This window comes from Carassius gibelio, chromosome A13, assembly GCF_023724105.1.
Source record: "Carassius gibelio isolate Cgi1373 ecotype wild population from Czech Republic chromosome A13, carGib1.2-hapl.c, whole genome shotgun sequence".
In the NCBI taxonomy this organism is placed as follows: Eukaryota; Metazoa; Chordata; class Actinopteri; order Cypriniformes; family Cyprinidae; genus Carassius; species Carassius gibelio.
This window is the reverse complement of record NC_068383.1, coordinates 5,386,020-5,404,970: the sequence shown is the minus strand read 5'-3', so window position 1 is coordinate 5,404,970 and position 18,951 is coordinate 5,386,020. Positions and strand designations below refer to the sequence as shown.

The window sequence follows — 18,951 nt, the reverse complement described above, 5'->3', positions numbered from 1 at the left end:
AATTTAACATATCCTTGCTGAATAAAAGTATTATTATACTTTTGAACTGTAGTGTAATGTTACAAAAGATTACTTTAAATGAATGCTGTTCTTTTTAACTTTTTATTCGTCAAAGAATCCTGAAAACATATTACAGGTTCTCTGTGTGTTTGTGTAATCACACACACACACACACACACACAGCAGCAGCAGCACAACTCTTACCAACATTGATAATAAATAAGCATCATGTTACATTGAAGAGTAGACTAGAGTAATGGCTGATGAATATTCAGTCTTGCATCACAAGAATAAATTGTATTTTAGAGTGCATTAAAATAGAAAACTATTATTTTAAATTGCAATAATTTTTCCACAATATTACTGTTGTCTTTATTTTGATAAAATCATTGCAGTCTTGATGAGATGAGCTTAAGACACTTCTTTATAAAAAAATAGGCCCAAAAAATCTTACTGATCCCAGACTTTATAGGTTACGCATAAATGTATAGTGTTCACTAGTGTTTGTATTTGACAAAAGTGCATGTTTAATGTTAATGTTACTCAATTTAAAAAAAAAAAACTAAAATTACAAAATAACACTCAACACTAGGGTAAATCTTTGTAAAGAGTATGTTTGTGTGTGTGTGTGTGTGTGTGTGAGAGAGAGAGAGAGAGAAAAGAGAGAGAGAGAGAGAGAGAGAGAGAGAAAGAGAGAGAGAGAGAGAAAGAGAGAGAGAGCTGGACTCTTTAATCAGGGGTGGCTCTTTAAATAATCGACATGCTCGCCACCAAACCCGGATGTGGGTGTGGTCTGTTTCGTAACTTCAATCGTCAGCAAGGCGTGACTAAGCAATTCCAACTGCTTCAGGGAAACAAATGGGTATTTTAAACATTTCTGATATCAATATACATGTTCCACATATATGTACAGATTTATATATATAATAGTTTATACATCATATTAATTGTACATTAATGAATGGCGCGTAAAACCGACTTGCGGCTGATCTGAGGTGGATTGGTTTTGTCTGCAGAAATCATGGCGCCCTGGCGTCTTCGGCAGTTTTGTTTTCCAGTACTGGAGTGTGCAGAAATGTGTTAGCCGGTTGGCTTTTACAGCAAATTATCTTCCGATTTTATGATATTTTCCACAGTTTTCATTTAAACTACTTGGTAAGTGTTGAATATATGCTTTGTGATTTCGTTCGTTCAGCGGCGGCCCGGTAACGTTACGCTAGCGTCGAGCGCGAGCACTTTAGCTTATGGTAGAGTATTATACAATGTTTCAACATGGTTTCATTTTAATTATGAAAATGTGTAAGTCACTCGAATTTCTTGTTGATTTTTGTATAGCACAACAGTAAGTCGGTTTAAAACGTAAAGCCGCCCGAAAACGATGGAAGCCGACTGGACTGTATAAACTGGACTAAACTTAAACGAAATATAACTTCCACACATAATTAAATCACTTGCACTTAAACTAAACCGTGTACTAAACGTAAGCTCAACTGAAGTCCTCAACTTGCTCTTAAACGACACCGTTTAAATGTAAAACTAAAGTTTAGCTTAAACTGCAAGACTAAACTTGCACTCGAACTAAACCACTAATCTAGTTGACTGAACTTAAGTTTCAAATAAACTAATAGGATAAACTAATCAGATAGGCTAAGGTCATAACCCTTTAAACTAAACTAATCCTTTTAAGGATTAAAGCCTAATTTGAATTAAAGGGTAACATTTAAATTACGTTTTAATTCGATTGTGTTTTTTGGCTGTATTTTAGTTTTGGGACTGAAGTTTTCAGTGTGTTTGCCCTTTGATATTACTCTTTAGGGGAAGTAATTCTTAAAGAGTTAGTTTGATAATGCCTGATCTCTTAATTTTGTCTTTTTTTTTTTTATTTTGTCCAGACTTGTCTCCACTCTGTCCGTCAGAATGAGTGATCCGGCTGTAAAGAGGGTGGTGAGTGATATCATTCGCTCTCCAGAAGACAAACGGGAGTATCGAGGACTTGAGTTTACAAATGGGCTGAAAGCCATTCTCATTAGTGACCCCACCACTGACAAATCATCAGCTGCGCTGGATGTCCACATAGGTAAACCGGAAGAGTTTCTTTATTGTTTGCTCCATTTTGCACACATTTCTCCACTTTTTGTGTTCCCTTCTGTTTAGTGCAGACTATTTATTACTAACCTGAGGGACATCTTTGCCTCAGGTCTTCCATATTGGCCATCAATAACTGCATTTTAACTGAATTGATTGGGTTGCCTCTGTCTCTTTATAGCTTTCCACTTCACAGAAAGCAGCTTTTAATAGTTCAGACCTTGGCAGCTGACCTTGTCCTGGTTTTGTCTTTGTTGTAGAGAGAAACACATAAGAGTTTTTATTTCTGAAGAGACCACTCTGCACAAGTCATTGAAGGCATCCTTATCACTTCAAATCTTTTCAGCCATTTATTTAAGTAAATATAAGTGTAACTTTAATCAGTTGATTTGAATTACATCTGGAGCACAGATGTTTCTGTGGGTTTAATTGTTGCCAGGAAGTACAGCGTTCAGCTATCAAGTAACTTTATAAAGCATGAGTGTTTAAAGAACCATCCACTGAATGAAGTGTGTAAGAAGAGATGTACGTTAGAAAGATTTCATTGCTTTTTTTCTTTAATGCTCACTTATTACATTTTAATAAAGCTTTTTGATAAGGCCAGAATCACATTTGAATGCATTGAGGTCATGCATTTTTTTCTTTTCCTAGGCTTTGTTCATGATTTTCAATCCGAAAAAGACCATAGGACTAGCTTAACAAATGGAGTCAATCATTTGTAAATCGCATAATGCTCTGTGGTCCTTTATGAAAAATAAGCAGAATTTGGTTAAATCGTAAATCAGTTTGTGAAATTTGCTGCATTTATTTCAATGTAACTGTTTTGCAGGGGATTTGTGCAAATTCATTCTCTTTGTTTTGCAATAATTTGTTTCTTGAAAATACATTCATTTTCAACAGAGAATTGAAATGATGATTTGCTGTTAATTATCCTAGTGTTAATTGTACTACTGAATTGAGTAACTATGTTTTGCAAACAACTTACACATTTGTGTTCATGCATACTTTATTTTTTCATCCATTTTATTTTATTACTCTTCAGGCTACTAACTAAATGGATTTGCCTAAAGACTTGGAAGCCTACCTGTGTGATTGACTAGTATATTATGGTACAGCTGGTTGTCTGAGTGTTTTAAAGCCTTTAATAATGTAGCTCATCTTTATACAGACCTTTTGTGCAACTATGGATATAAGCTTGAGGTTCTTGAATATGTCGGAAACTGTTGTCATCGAGCTCGATTTACAAGTTTGTCAAGCATTCTTTTTGTGTCGTAGTGCAAAAGAACGGTATTTCTTGCACTTCTTAATCTCCTGCTCTTCTCTTCTTCCTGTCTTGCAGGTTCTTTGTCAGATCCCGAGAACATTTCAGGATTGGCCCACTTCTGTGAGCACATGCTGTTTCTAGGCACTGAAAAGTACCCCAAAGAGAACGAGTACAGTCAGTTTTTGAGTGAGCATGCCGGCAGCTCTAATGCCTTCACCAGTGGAGAGCACACCAATTACTATTTTGATGTATCCCATGAGCATCTGCAAGGGGCTTTGGACAGGTAATTCAATCCAAAAAAAGACCAACTGATGAATTATTAAAACCCCTTTACGTGCAAACATCGCCGACGGCCCCAGTTTATTATTGTTTCACTTTCACAGCACATTAAACATCACTGTCTTCATCTGGACAAACTGTTCATCAATTGAAAGTTTAAAGACTCTAGCTTCAATATTTTACCAATATTTTGATAAAACATTGTTGCAGTGACAGATATTTAGTGATTTATGTCAGAAGTGCAAAATAATAAATCCGTATTATGCCATATTTTGAATAGAAATTCACCACTGACTCATATTCAGTCACGTCAGCAGCGGTTTATTTGTGTTCACATAGACTCACTGAACAGCGTCAATAAGGATTTATAGACCAAAGATGCATATCTGCGGAGATATATGGATATATTTACAGATGTTTACTTCATATTTCTTCAGACAGAATCGTCATTTCTATTCATTTTCCACGGATTTACGCGATCTGATGATAAACAGCCTCTCCCAGCGATCTGTGTGTGTGCGCAGTGGTCACAGCTCGTGCTGTGTGTGACTCAGACTCTGATTGGGCCTTGCCAGTGTCAATCTTAGAGTGTCATATATGGACACCGCCACATCGTGTCACATGCTTCCTGCACACTTCCTGGTAGTTATCTGGCCAAAACAACACTGAAACACCTCTGTACACACGAAATATCCGAATTATAAACCCGCGATTACGATAGTAAAGCTTGGTATGAGAATTTATTGAGATCTGGGGCGTTTTTATAAAAAAAATCAAAATGTACATCGGAAATGCTAACTTGTGCAGCGATGAAAAAGGCTACAAATAACATATTTTTACAACAGTAAACGACCAAATTCCACCCCTGATCGCTAAAGGAAGTTATTATAAACACTCGATCGGCGTTTAAAGTGAGTTTTGAGTAAAAGTGTACTAATAATTTTATAAATTGTCTGATGTAGCTTGATGCTAACGTTAGCTCCGATGCTACTAATAGCAGGTGCTTTTCTTCTTCATAATGCATTTTTGTCACAATAATTCACGTAAGGTCGTAGGAAAATGTTTTGTTGTATTTTTATAGTAAGACTTTTGATAAATAAGGGCTAAATGCAAAGAGAGACTGAAGTGAGATCGCTGCTTTGTGTCTTTGTAAAGCCTGAAAAACCACAATCAAGGCTAATAAAGGTGGAATAAAAACAAAAGAATAATGATAAAAGAATAATGCGGATAATGTGTCATACCTGGCGGAGGTGTGAAAGACTCGTTTGGTGAGAACAATGGAATAACAGATAGGGATTAATCGGGCAGTTTTCACAGCCAAACACACACAAAATACACAGGAGAGTTTACATGTGAGATCTCACAGAGATGACAAGGGCCATAAATCAATCTGATTAGCCTTCTCTAAAAAACACACATGACATGGCCTTAGAAAATATTTCATAAAATTCGCAGTTTTACAGATTAGATTATGAAATTTCTAATGAAGTTTTGAAAGACTTGTGGCTTTAGCTACACTCTATTTCTAAACTCATATCTTACATCAACACATTTTTAAATACATTTAAAAAATGTTTTTAATATTTTTATTTTTGTTTTTATGTTTGAGCTTATATATCTCTATTATCATAACAGTCTGAGTGATTCTGATTCCTGAACAGTAAACTTTAAAGTGTCAGCTTTGTGAACATATGTTGAATATGTATCTAGTCAGAAAGAATCATGAGCAGAAACCTTTTTGTTTGGGTATGTCATTTCTGTCTCCATGCCAAAAAAGGAGGTGCCTAGAAAGGGGTTAAAGGTCCATCTGGAGTGCTGGTCTTTTTAGATGCTGAAGAGTTAGTGTGCGCTGTTTGAACTTCTGAAAAGGTGAACCGGGTTCAGAACTTCAGGTGTCACGATGCTTTTTGGTGTGGAGTTACATGCCCAGGAGGAATCGGGTTGCTGGGACCTGCTCATGTGACCCAGAACACAACCTGCATATTTGAAACATTTAAATGATTCCGGATTAATCACCAAAATTTGGATCATGATTCAGAATTTTGCAAACATATCAGTGTACACTTTAGAAAGCATTTTGCACTTGTTTGACATTTAGGAATGTGAAGGATACATTTTGAGGGTGTGGAAAAAGATGAGGCAATGAGACATGAGCGATCAGTTGGACACATACCGTATTTTCCGGACTATAAGTCACACTTTTTTTCATAGTTTGGCTGGTCCTGCGACTTATTTATCAAAAATAATTTGACATGAACCGAGAGAAATGAACCAAAAGAAATGAACCAATAGAAAACATTACCGTCTCCAGCCACGAGAGGGCGCTCTATGCTGCTCAGTGTTTTTGTAGTCTACACTGAAGACAGAGCGCCCTCTCGCGGCTGTAGATGGTAATGTTTTCTCTTGGTTCTAAATAAATGCGACTTATAGTCCAGTGTGACTTTTTTTTTTTTCTCACCATGACGTATTTTTGGACTGATGCGACTTATACTCAGCTGCGACTTATAGTCCGAAAAATAAGGTAGCCAACTGGATGAAAGGGCACCTGCCTCTCTGACATTCTTATTGGTCAGCAGATGTATGTGTAGCAAAAATGTATATTCTTAACTTTTGTTTGCCGTATGGAATGTCACTTTTGCGAGCTGCACTGCATGTTTTGCAATGCACAAACCTTCTTGAATTCATTGGATTCATATGAGATTTGATGCATCTAAAACTCTAGTTTGTAGGTGCACCTAAACTTGCCATTTGTCAATTTTAATCTCAGACTCGCCAGATTATAATGGGATTAGGGGAAATTTGTAGTGGGATCAGGACTTTGTGTTAATTTTATTTGAGATGTATCTTTTTTTTTTTTTCTCCCCTTGCATATTTATGATCAACAGTGCAGATCACCATGTCAATTGCAGCAGTGTTAGTCACTGTGTACATTTATTTGCATGGCAGTTGCATGTTTGATTTCAGGTTTTATTTATACAAATATCTTGCATTTGTATAAATACAGCTGTAGGATAACATTTGATTGTTCAAACAGACTTAATCTAAATGGTGCATTAAATGTTGTTTGTCTGACTTTGTCTTGTAGATTTGCCCAGTTCTTCCTCTGTCCGCTGTTTGATGAGAGCTGTAAGGACCGAGAGGTGAATGCAGTTGATTCAGAACACGAGAAGAACCTCATGAATGACGCATGGCGGCTTTTTCAGTTGGAGAAAGCCACTGGGAACCCCAAACATCCTTTTAGCAAGTTTGGCACTGGTATGGAAATGCTTCATGCTGATTTGATCTCTTTCATGTATTTACTGTACCATCATTTCTGTTTGAAGACCTAAGATTTGATTTGAAACATGCCTTTTTCCCATCACAGTGTACCGTAATTTTCTTTACTTCATTCTCCGTGTAGGACAGTGGAAAGATGGTGGATAATGTCTAATCAATTTAGCCTAATCTTCTTTGAGGAGATTTATTGTGCCCAGAACAGCCAGATGATGGCAGCCTTGAGTTATATATTAGTGCCTTTATTCTCATGCTAACCAGAGGAAAAACTGTTCATTCAATTGATGAAATGAATGCTTTCAAACAAATGTTTATTGGTTAACTACATCAGCCTTTAGCTCAAACCTATTGAGTTCAAAATACAACTATTGATGTAAGACAAATTTCAGTCTGTTAAAATGCTGTACAACAGATGTGTATGTTAAAGAGCATTGCAGACAAAGGTAATATTCTTAACTTTTGTTTACATTACGGAATGTCACTTTAGCTACTGTTTGCCCTTTTTTTTAAAGCAATATCCATAATCAGTGGGTAAATCTGCTTTATAATTCATAATTGATTCATAAGAGCAGATGGGCAACACACTGATCTGACAACCCAACAATGTTTGATGCCATTTGTCTCTGTCTGTCAGTGCAGTGAGAATTGGCCTTAATACCAAATACCACTCACATAATGATACAGCAACAGTTTAAAGATAAAACTCATCTCAACACCACTTCATCAGTACAGCCACCCTCAGATCTTGGCTTGAATTCATATGGCAATGCTCCGAAGCGAACACAGGTTCACTTTCTTCATCTTTAAGACAGACAGGTCTGTAGCTGTAGGTGAAGCGTGTGTAAATTTAAAGTTGTCTTCATTTCTGGGTACCAAATATCATGTGCCTATTGACTGTCCTTTTATATTCTTATCAGTGCTGGTTGTTTTACATGAAATTATTTGTTTTGTGATATTTTTGTTTTGTTTTTTTCTCTTAAGGCAATAAGTTAACCCTTGAGACTAGGCCATCTAAACAAGGCATTGATATCCGTGAGGAGCTGCTCAAGTTTCACTCCACCTACTATTCCTCCAACTTGATGGGATTGTGTGTGCTGGGCAGAGGTAAGTCATTGTATCATTCACAGTATTCACATTCACTCTGTTTAATAAAAAACAAAAAGTGAATCCGATTTGTGTACGTAAATGTAGTTGACAGTAAACGCAATGATCTGTAAACTCCATTCAAGGCACGGCAGATTTTTCACTTTGGTCTCAGTCTCACTCTGAATCTTTCACGAGATCTGCCTTTTTCTTGGTCATTCTGATGAATGAATCATAATTTGTTATTGCATAGACTAGTATGTTTTATAAAGGGTGCAGAGAGAAAGTTTTCAGTTGAAGTTTAACATTGTGTCTCCACGTTTTTTCAGAGTCGCTGGATGATTTGACATCTATGGTGGTGAAACTTTTTGGAGAGGTTGAGAACAAGAATGTCCCTCTTCCAGAATTCCCATCACACCCTTTCCAGGAGGAACACCTGAGGGTGAGATCTAAACTCTAAACCTACTTTTTCTTGGTGACATCTAACAAAAATGCATCCATCAGAATTGACCTTTTAATATTATGCACTACCGTTTTTACTAATACTAAAAGTATTACTTTCTTTAAACCTTACTGAAATCCAAACAGTAGTGAACGGTTAATGTCCTTTGAGTTAGTGAATGGATAATTCTACTGCATTACATTTTTTTTAGCACAATTTCTTTTTCTTTTAAGGAATGTTCTCTACTACTCTATGTACAAAATTTTTCTTTCTTCCCCGCAGCAATTTTATAAAGTCGTGCCTATCAAGGACATAAGAAACTTGTATGTGACCTTCCCTATCCCAGACCTGCAGAAGTACTACAAATCAAATCCAGGTCATTATCTGGGCCATCTGATCGGACATGAGGGTCCAGGGAGTCTTTTGTCTGAGCTCAAAGCTAAAGGTGAGAGAGTTTGTCAGGAATAGGAACTTTTTCTTTGAGTGCCCGAATAATAAACTGTGCAAAAAATGGAAGATAATTTGCCAGTAAGACATCAAATTAGCATATGACTGGTAAAAATGGCCTGGTTGCATAAATTTTAGATCTCAGCCATTTATTGTGTCCATGGATTCATGGATGCACTGTCTCTCTCTTCAGGATGGGTGAACACGCTAGTCGGAGGCCAGAAAGAAGGAGCCAGGGGATTCATGTTCTTCATTATTAATGTGGACTTGACAGAAGAGGGGCTGTGTAAGGACCTGGAGTGTGTTTGTGTGTGTGTGTTAGTGCTGGTCACTATGTTTTTGATGGCTTGAGTTGTATTTCCTGTGTCTCTAGTGCATGTCGAGGATATCATCTTCCACATGTTCCAGTATATTCAGAAGCTGCGGACAGAAGGCCCTCAAGAGTGGGTCTTTCAGGAGTGTAAGGTATGAACAACATTGTTCATGAAGTAAAGTCTTGCAATGCAAAGAGTGTAGAAAGATTTGTGAGTTCCAGTCATAGAAATGGAATTTACTATGTAATCACTACACTTTCCATTGACTTCCATTCATATGCATGCAGGCGAGTGGAAACGCAAGCTCATGCAAAATTGTTCCAAAGTTCAAGTATGGTGAACTCTGACCTGAGAATTCCTATGACGTGAAAACGTGACCTATAGAAGATCGATTGTCATGCCCTGACCTCGCAGCTTAATTAAAAAACATAAATATAAAAATGCAGTGTTGCAGAAAAGTGGAGTACTAAATGTATGTTTTTACATTTTGTCCGTTATTTAACTGTAAATTTCTATTGTGCGGCACATTTAGCTGAGTAATGAAAAATTCATCAATTCAATCTGTTTACATTTTAAAGGATTCATTAAATTATTTTATTAAGTTTATTTGAAAGGCAAGCTAGAAAAATATAACTACTTTTAAATGACACTTTTAATGACACTTGGTGGTTAGGACATCGCTGACTGGTCTATACATTTTGTTTTTGCAGGATTTGAACACCGTGGCTTTCAGATTTAAGGATAAGGAACGTCCTCGTGGCTACACGTCTAAAGTGGCTGGACTACTGCATGTAGGTGTCTGTCATGAAAGACTTTAAAAGGTTGTCACCATGGTTACAGTTGCTTGTGTCATCAGGGTGCCGCTCTGTTTTTTGTAAGGAGATCAAGGCCAGTGTTTCATTTGAATTATTTTCTGTTTGTGTACAGCATACAACAGTATACTGCAGTCTGTCCATTTCAGAAATAGTGTTTGGAATAATATGCATCAATATACCAATCGAAAAGGTGTTGTGTAACTTTGGAAATGTAAGGTTGAGTGCATTATATTATAGGTTGCAGTACCCAGTGATCTGGTTGGATACTAAAAAAAATTAATAATTGTATAAATTAAAACATTTAAAGACATTTTAAAAGCTATAAATCGTTCAGATTGTTTTGGAGAAAAAATATATAATGCCCATTTCTCTCTGTGTCAGTACTATCCGTTGGAGGAAATCTTGGCTGCAGAATACTTGCTGGAGGAGTTCAGACCAGACCTGATCGAGATGGTGCTTGATAAACTGAGACCAGAGAATTTCAGGTGAGCACAGAGCACAGTGGTCCTACATTTTTGTAAGTTTATTTATATAGCACATTTCATACACAGTGGTAATTCAAAGTGCTTTACATAAAAGAAAAAATCTTAAAGAAAAATAATCACAAAAGTAAAACAAGCAATTTAAAAGCTTTGAAAATTATAAAAAAAATGATTAAAGAATTTAAGAGTTTAGAAATAGAAAATTTTACATAAAATACAGTGCAATACATAAAATATACTGTAATCAGCTTGGACCTCGCACAGTGCTCTTAAATAAATGCACAGCTAAACAGATGAGTTTTGAGTCTAGATTTAAAAGTGGCTAATGTTTTAGCACATCTGATCTCTACTGGAAGCTGGTTACAACTAGGGTGACCACCTGCTAATAAGTCCAAGGGGGGACAAGGGGTATGTTTCTGAGTGACAATGTGGGACACCTTGCGCGGTGGTGCCCCCACACCATGGGCAGACTAACTGATAGTGGTTTACCCATTTCTAGCACATCCCACCTTACATGGTATATTAATAATGTCATATTCCCCTAAACGTGTAACTGCTGATGTTTGCTCATGACAGAATTGACAGATGCACTTCCACTTATGATTTACTTTAGCTATTTAATTTTATTTATTTTTCATTAAAAAATCTATCTCCATTTTTCGAATTGGAAAGCATGCATCTAAAAGTTCCTTCCCAGTGTGTCTGGTATGCACGTGCGTGCGCTGTCATGACGACAATGAAAAAGTTGACAACAACCTAGTCAGCAGTTCAACTGAGGGATGGGTGTGGCAAAAGTAGCGTGCTGAACTGTCAAGTAATGTTCATTTGGCTGCCTGGGGCTCTAAGATATAGAGTGACCAACTTTTTTTGAGCAAGCATTGATTATGCGTGACATTGTCTCAATTTGCAGGACGCATGAATTGGGCTTCAAACGCTGTGCGCGCACGCGCTACGCGGGACGGTGGTCACCCTAGTTACAACTGTGGGTGGCATAATCACTAAAGCAGATTTCCCTTGTTTTGTGTGAACCCTTGGTATTTCTAACTGATTCGATCCTAATGATCTGAGTGGTCTGTTAGGTTTATATTCAGTGAACATATCTGCTATGGATTTCGGTCCTAGGTCATTGTGACTTTTAGATGATTAAAAGTACTTTAAAATCAACCCTAACTGTAAGCCAGTGTAAGGACCTGATGACTGGTGTGATATGCTCAGATTTTTTGGTTCTAGTCAGAATCCTGTCTAATGGTCTTCTTGGGAAGCCCGGTGAGGAGATCATTACAATAGTCCACCCTGTTGGCGATAAAGGCATGAATAAGTTTCTGCAAGCCTTGATTGGAAACTAAACATCTAATTCTTGCAATGTTTTTTTAATTGATAGTATGCTTATTTAGTTACTGCTTTGACATGACTACTGAAACTAAGGTCTGTCTCCAGAATCACACCAAGATTCCTGACTTGATTTTTGGTTCTTTGACCTCTAGAGTCAAGGTATGCATTTTACCTTGAGAACTTCATATTTGTTTCCAAATTAAATGACTTCAGTTTTTTTCCTTGTTTAACTGAAGAAAGTTCTGGTACATCCAGCTGTTAATTTCACCAATACATTGGCAGAGGGAGTCAGTGGGGCTGTAGTCATTTGGCGATAAGGCTAGGTAAATCTGGGTATCATCAGCATAGCTGTGATAGGCAATTTGCTTATTTCTCATTATTTGACTTTGTGGGAGCATATACATGCTAAACAAGAGTGATGCTAGAATCGAGCCTTGTGGGACTCCACATATCATGGGCGTCCACTTTGACTTATGCTCTCCTAGACTCACATAATAGCCTCTCCCTTCCAAGTATAACATGAACCATTTAAGTACCATCCCAGAAAGCCCAACCCAGTTTTCCAGTCTCAGTAGAAGTATGTTACGATCAATAGTGTCAAACGCAGCACTGAGATCTAGCAATACCAGCACTGATATTTCAAATCACTCATCCCAAATATTGAACTGAAACGCTGTCATTAGTGTTACCCATGATAAAAATGTGGATAGATCGGAAAGCTGTTTAGTGTCCCCTCAGGTTGAGGTTATTTTAACACAAACGTCCAGATGGCTGCTCTCTTCAAAGACCTGCTGAATGTGCTTCATTTTTGAACCTGTGCAAAGCAAATATCAGCTTCTTTAATGTATTGCTCCTTAGGCCCAAATGGGATTCAGATTGTTTATTCTTTTCTTTTTTATCTGTTTTTTAAGTGTTTTTAGGGCTCAAGCCCGAAGGGGCGAAGAGCCCTATTGTTCTTCTAAGGATTATTAGGGCTCAAGCCCAAAGGGCGAGAGGCCTATTGTTTTCCTTAGGATTATTTTTTATTATTATTATTAGGGCTCAAGCCTGGAGGGCGAGAGCCCTATTGTTTTCCTTAGGATTATTTTTTTTTTTCTTTTTTTTTTTCTTTATTCTTCTAATTTTTTTCTAAGGTTTCGGGGGCTTTTGGGGTCCTTAACATGCTCAAAAACTCTTGAAAATTGGCACACACCTTGGAACCTGCGGCCATTAGGGCCGGGCAGAGTCTGATACACGGGCGTGGCACAGGGGCTCTACAGCGCCCCCTGTAGTACCGAGGGCCATATATCATGCATACTTGCACGTTTAGATATGAAACTTGGTACATATATATAACTCATCAAACCAAACAACTTTCACACTGCATGTCATAAGCTCCGCCCAACAGGAAGTTGGCTATTTAGAGTTTTATGAAAAACACATGCTCTGGAATTTGATATACTCCTCTGAGGAACTCCACCCGTTCACCACAAAACTCGGTGAACACGATCTCAAGACATTGGAGATGCTAAATTGCGAAGAGATTTTTGATATCTCGAATGGTTTGCCCGTGGCGAGGCGTTGAAATTATGGCGAGAAATGAGAAACAGGAAATGTCTAATAACATCCACATACATTTGCTGAATTTGATCAAACTTCATTGGTTTGTTCGTTGTATGATACCGATCATATATATGTGACTATTAGGAGTCAAAGTTATAGCGCCACCAACTGGCAGCAGGAAGTGAATCATTTTCAGAACGCTTTGAATTCAGCATCTTATTTTTACTTGATTTGCTTCAAACTTCATCAGAATAATGACAAAACACGGCCGAAGAAAATCTGTCATGGGGATATTTATATCTAATATAGTGTTGCCATGGCAACGTGTCAAACTTGAATGTTCTGTTCTGGTGATTTTTAGGCAGATAACTAGCTCAGATTTACATGAAACTCGAAACAGATATCAGTATTAAAAATAGCTAGACAATGGCAAAAGCATTTAAAAGGGCGTGGAAGAGGCACTCTATAGCGCCACCTTTTGTCAAAAGTGGGGGGGTTAGTTTTAGCTACAGACACCAAACTTGGTACATAAATTGTTCTTATCAAGACGGACAACTTTCTAATTCCCAGTCATAAGCTACGACCAACAGGAAGTTGGTTATTTTGACTTGAATATGGATTTTTGGGAATTTTCTTTTGTGAATTAATCCATACTCCTCCCAGGGGAAGTACACTATACACACCAAACTTTGTCTACATTAAGAAAAAACATTGAGGAACTTAAATTGCGAATGAATTTTGGATAGCTTGAACAGTTTTGTCGTGGTGATTTTTTGAAATAACAGTAAAAAGTGAAACATTAATCGTCTTGTATTTTTAAATTGCAGCTTCCAAACCTTTAAAAAACATTTTTCATTTAGAAAACCAGTGATTCTGAGGAAATATGCATAGTTTCATGACTTTACAGCACTGTATGATTAAAAGAAAATTAAAAAACTGTCAGACATCTGATCTCACTCTGTCACTCTGTGTGAGGAATGTATGTGTGCTGACTGTGTGAGTGTGTGTGTGTGTGTGAGTGTGAGTGTGAGTGGGGGAGAGGTGTGAGGTGTGAGGTGAGTAGCAGACAAGACAGGGAGAGAGAGAGGGACTTAAACATCTCTTTAATCACCAGAAAAAAATATTATTTTAAATTGTTATTTTTTTGTTGTTGTTGCTAATTGTGCTGTTTTCATTACAGCTTAAGAAATATCTTAGGCCTTATCCTTTTCTGACAGTTTCAGGGATTAAAAAAATTCTAAAAATACTTATTTTAGCTGCAAATAATAATTTCAAATTAATTTGATACTGACCTCTGACACCCTGTGACATGACATTTATTTGAATTTACATAATCTCATGGATGTAACAGTAAAACTGTTCAGCTCACCGATGAAGACTAAGCAAGCAGAACTGTTTCACAAATGCTTAAAGGTTAATGAAATCATAACAAAACACTTTTAAATTATTTAAGGATTTGGTAACACTTTAAAATAATGTCTCAATTGTTAACATTAGTAAATGCATTGTTAACACTTCATAATAGCTGCACTCCTAGCTAAGCATTAGTAAATAGCCAGTTCATTCTTTATATATCCTTCTCCCAAAATTAATATTTTAGTAAGCATTTTATAAATACAGCTATAATTAAATTGTTCATAGTTTATATGCACATTTATTTTGAGGAGATTAAAGGCTGTTATCTTCCAAAATAAAAAATAAATAAAAAAAATAAAAATAAACAAACACAGAACTAAAAAGGGAATCATTAATTGGCTTGTATTTTTAAATTGCAGCTTCCAAACATTTCAAATCATTTTTTCATACAGAGATCAAATCATTCCGAGGAAATATGCATAGTTTCACGACTTTACAACACTGAATGGACAACAGAAAATGTAAAAACTGTCAGACTTCTTAACTGACATGATCTCACTCTGGCCACTCTGTCTGTGTGAGGGAAGGGAGGGGGAGAGGGAGGGGGAGTGTGAGGGGGTTGGTGACTGACTGCATTTTTGGTGACTGACAGTGTGTGTGGATTGTAGGGAGGGGAGGTGCTATCTGGCAGAGAGAGACAGACAGAGAGAGAGAGAGACCTAATCATCTCTTTAATCATCGGGGGAAAAAAAATCTGTATTTTAAATGTTTATTGTTTTTGTTGTTGCTAATGGTGGTGTTTTTTTTCCCTTTCATTACAGCTTAAGAAATATCTTAGGCCTTATCCTTTTCTGACAGTTTTAGGGATTTAAAAACATCCTAAGAATCCTTATTTGTGCTGCAAATAATAATTTCAAACTCATTTGATACTGACCTATGACATCCTGTGACATGACATGACATTTATCTGAATTTAAGAGTTATGAATCTACATCCGTCTGCATGGACTCTTGTTTGTAGGTGTTCTAAACTTGCTTACTCCTATTATCAATGGCAACGGCATTGGAAAGCCAGTACATTATATATATATATATATATATATATATATATATATATATATATATATATATATATATATATATAATTTGTTTATATTTCATTTTTGTAAATAACTTAATTTATAAATGATAAAAAAGATCCTTAAAAAAGTATGAAAATTCAATGATTGAACTTTATAGATGTGCTCAAGAACAAAACATTTATAGCTGTATTTATTAACTGCTTAATAATGCATATTAAAGGAGTGCTATTATGTTGTTTCACACTTTCAACTTTAGTTAATCTGTAATGTTGCTGTTTCAGCATAAAAAAGTTCTGCAAAGAATCAAAGCTCAAAGTCCAATTCAATAGGATAATTTTATTTAACAAAAGTCACATTTTAGAAAAAAACAACAAACAACTTGTTTGGACTACAACAAATATTTTCCAGGACTTGTGATATCACAAATACGGACGAATGGGATGTAAATTGGTTGAGCTGCACTAGAAAAGGCAATGAGTGTGATATATACGTAGTTGACAATGAAGACTGGAAAAGAAAAAAACTCTGTATATTCAGGTGTGAAGAATTATTAGCCATTTTTCCTTTACTGATAAAATGAGCCAAAAACAAAGGTTTAACTCATACTGAAAATCCAAAATTATTAGATCCCCATGAGAAATATTCAAAATAAGTACAGTACAGTAATTGCAGAGTTAAGACATGACCACTGGACAGCAAAATGCTTACTGGGTCACAGGGGTCAGAAAAAAACAAGTGGAGAAGAACAGAAACACATTAACTGGAAAATAATTAAGAATTAAAGTGAAGAATTATGTGTGAAACTATCAGGGAGCATTTAGTCTACAGTCCCACCATTTTTCAGAGCTGCCCCCGTGACCCAGTCACTATTTTTTTTAAATGTCTTAACCTAATTATTGTTAATTATCTTAAAATAATTATTGTTCATGTTAAAATAGTTAATGTTTATGAATTAAATATTATTGTAATGTGTAACTAAAGTTATATAGATTGTTCTGTGAATGTGATTTCAAAGTCTAGATCAGGGATCCTCAAATCTGGACCTCGAGATCCACTTTCCTGCAGAGTTTAGCGCTAACCCTAATCAACACACCTGAGCATGCTAATCAGTGTCAATAAATGTCTTTGGGATCATTCGAAAATGGCAGACAGGTGACTTTATCAGGGTTGGAGCTAAACTCTGCAGTGCATTGGACCTCCAGGGTAAGATTTGAGGAAGGGGGGTCTAGATGATTTGGATTAACCCTTTACCTGCCGTATCCTTTAAAACCTGACTGCCAGAGGGCTATTGTGAATGCATGTGCCCGCTGGGCACAATTTACCTGATGCCACAGAGGTGGCGTTGCACTGATGGCTTGAGCCCGCCATCGCTGCTTGCAGCTATATTTATTAGGGCTCAAGCCTGGAGGGCGAGAGCCCTATTGTTTTCCTTAGGATTATTTTTTATTATTAGGGCTCAAGCCCAAAGGGCGAGAGGCCTATTGTTTTCCTTAGGATTATTTTTTATTATTATTATTATTATTAGGGCTCAAGCCCAAAGGGCGAGAGGCCTATTGTTTTCCTTAGGATTATTTTTTATTATTATTATTATTATTATTATTATTATTTTTTTCCAACGTCTCGGGGGCTTTTGGGGCCCTTAACGTGCTTAAAAAGTCTTGAAAATTGGCACACAGATTGGAACCTGCGGCCATTAGGGCCGGGCAGAGACTGATACACGGGCGTGGCACAGGGGCTCTACAGCGCCCCCTGGAATATGGAGGGCCATATATCATACATTCTTGCTCGTAGACGTATGAAACTCGGTACACATATAAATCTCATCAATCCAAACAACTTTTGTATTGCATATCATAGGCTCCGCCCAACAGGAAGTTGGCTATTTAGGGTTTAGTATTCAAATTTTTCGTCAAAGTTGTGGGGGCTTTGGGGGTCCTTAACATACTCAAAAACTCTTGAAAATTTGCGCACACTTTGGAATCTGTGGCCTTTAGGAGCCTGCAGAGGCTGGGACCCGGGCGTGGCACAGGGGCTCTACGGCGCCCCCTGGAACACAGTCAGAAATGTTGATGTATAGCTCACACATACTTGCACATATTCATATGAAACTCAGTACACATATAGATCTCATCGTGCCGAACAACTTTCGTATTGCATGTCATAGGCTCCACCCAACAGGAAGTCAGCTATTTAGAGTTATGTAAAAAGCGCATGCTCTGGAATTTGAAATACTTGTCATAGGTTTTTTTCTCGATTGCCGCCAAACTTGGTCAACATGATCTCAAGACACTGGGGATGAAAAATTGCCAGGGGATTTTTGATATCTCGAACGGTTTGCTCGTGGCGAGGCGTTGAAATTATGGCGAGAAATGAGAAACAGGAAGTGTCTAATACCGTCCACATACATTTCCTGATTTTAATCAAACTTCATCAGATTATTCGTTGTATGATGTCGATCGCATATATGTGACTATTAGGAGTCAAAGTTATAGCGCCACCAACTGGCAGAAGGAAGTGTGTCATTTTCAAAATGATTTGAATTCAGCATCTTATTATTACTCGATTTGCTTCAAACTTCATCAGAATAATGTTAAAACACAGCCGATATAAATCTGCAAGGGGGATATTGATATCTAAAAAATTGTTGGCGTGGCAACATGTCAAACTGGAATACTTCTCAGGTGATTTTGAGGCAAATAACATACTTAGAATTTCACAAAACTCTGAACACACATCAGTATTTCTGATAGGAACTTAAATTGTGAATGGATTTTGGATAGCTTGAATGGTTTTGCCGTGGTGATTTTTTTAAATGATCTTACAAAGGGAATCATTATTGTATTTTTAAATTGCAGCTTCCAAACACGTCAAAGAATTTTTTCATACAGATGAAAAAGTCATTCTGAGGAAATATGCATAGTTTAACGACTTTACAACACTGTATGGATAACAGAAAATTAAAAAACTGTCAGACATCTCATCTCACTCTGTCCCTCTGTTTGAGTATATGTGCTTCAGACTTCCATTGTCTGAGAGAAATTGCGCCCCTACAGGTTCAATTCCCGAACTTTTACTTTCACTTTTAAATCGGTTAAAAATACAAATAAATACTTAGATTTAATTCACACTGACAAGCTAAACCAACATATCTGATTA

At 36.9% G+C, this 18,951-nt stretch overlaps 1 protein-coding gene across 4 annotated transcripts in view; it reads left to right on the top strand.

The window, feature by feature from the left end:
- Positions 1-760: 760 nt before the first annotated feature.
- The window catches only part of LOC128025945 (insulin-degrading enzyme), a 75,159-nt gene continuing 56,968 nt past the window's right edge, over positions 761-18,951 (top strand). The window contains exons 1-12 of one of the 4 annotated variants that reach the window (XM_052612582.1): positions 839-862; positions 1,017-1,155; positions 1,893-2,077; positions 3,425-3,632; positions 6,714-6,883; positions 7,883-8,005; positions 8,314-8,426; positions 8,709-8,871; positions 9,067-9,159; positions 9,247-9,338; positions 9,898-9,978; positions 10,384-10,487. In XM_052612582.1, the coding sequence (XP_052468542.1) occupies positions 1,918-2,077; positions 3,425-3,632; positions 6,714-6,883; positions 7,883-8,005; positions 8,314-8,426; positions 8,709-8,871; positions 9,067-9,159; positions 9,247-9,338; positions 9,898-9,978; positions 10,384-10,487 (1,307 nt within the window). In that variant the 5' untranslated portion in view covers positions 839-862; positions 1,017-1,155; positions 1,893-1,917. Of the gene's footprint in view, positions 863-1,016; positions 1,156-1,892; positions 2,078-3,424; positions 3,633-6,713; positions 6,884-7,882; positions 8,006-8,313; positions 8,427-8,708; positions 8,872-9,066; positions 9,160-9,246; positions 9,339-9,897; positions 9,979-10,383; positions 10,488-18,951 lie in introns of all 4 variants that reach the window. The other 3 variants (XM_052612584.1, XM_052612585.1, XM_052612583.1) reach the window with 3 other exon arrangements.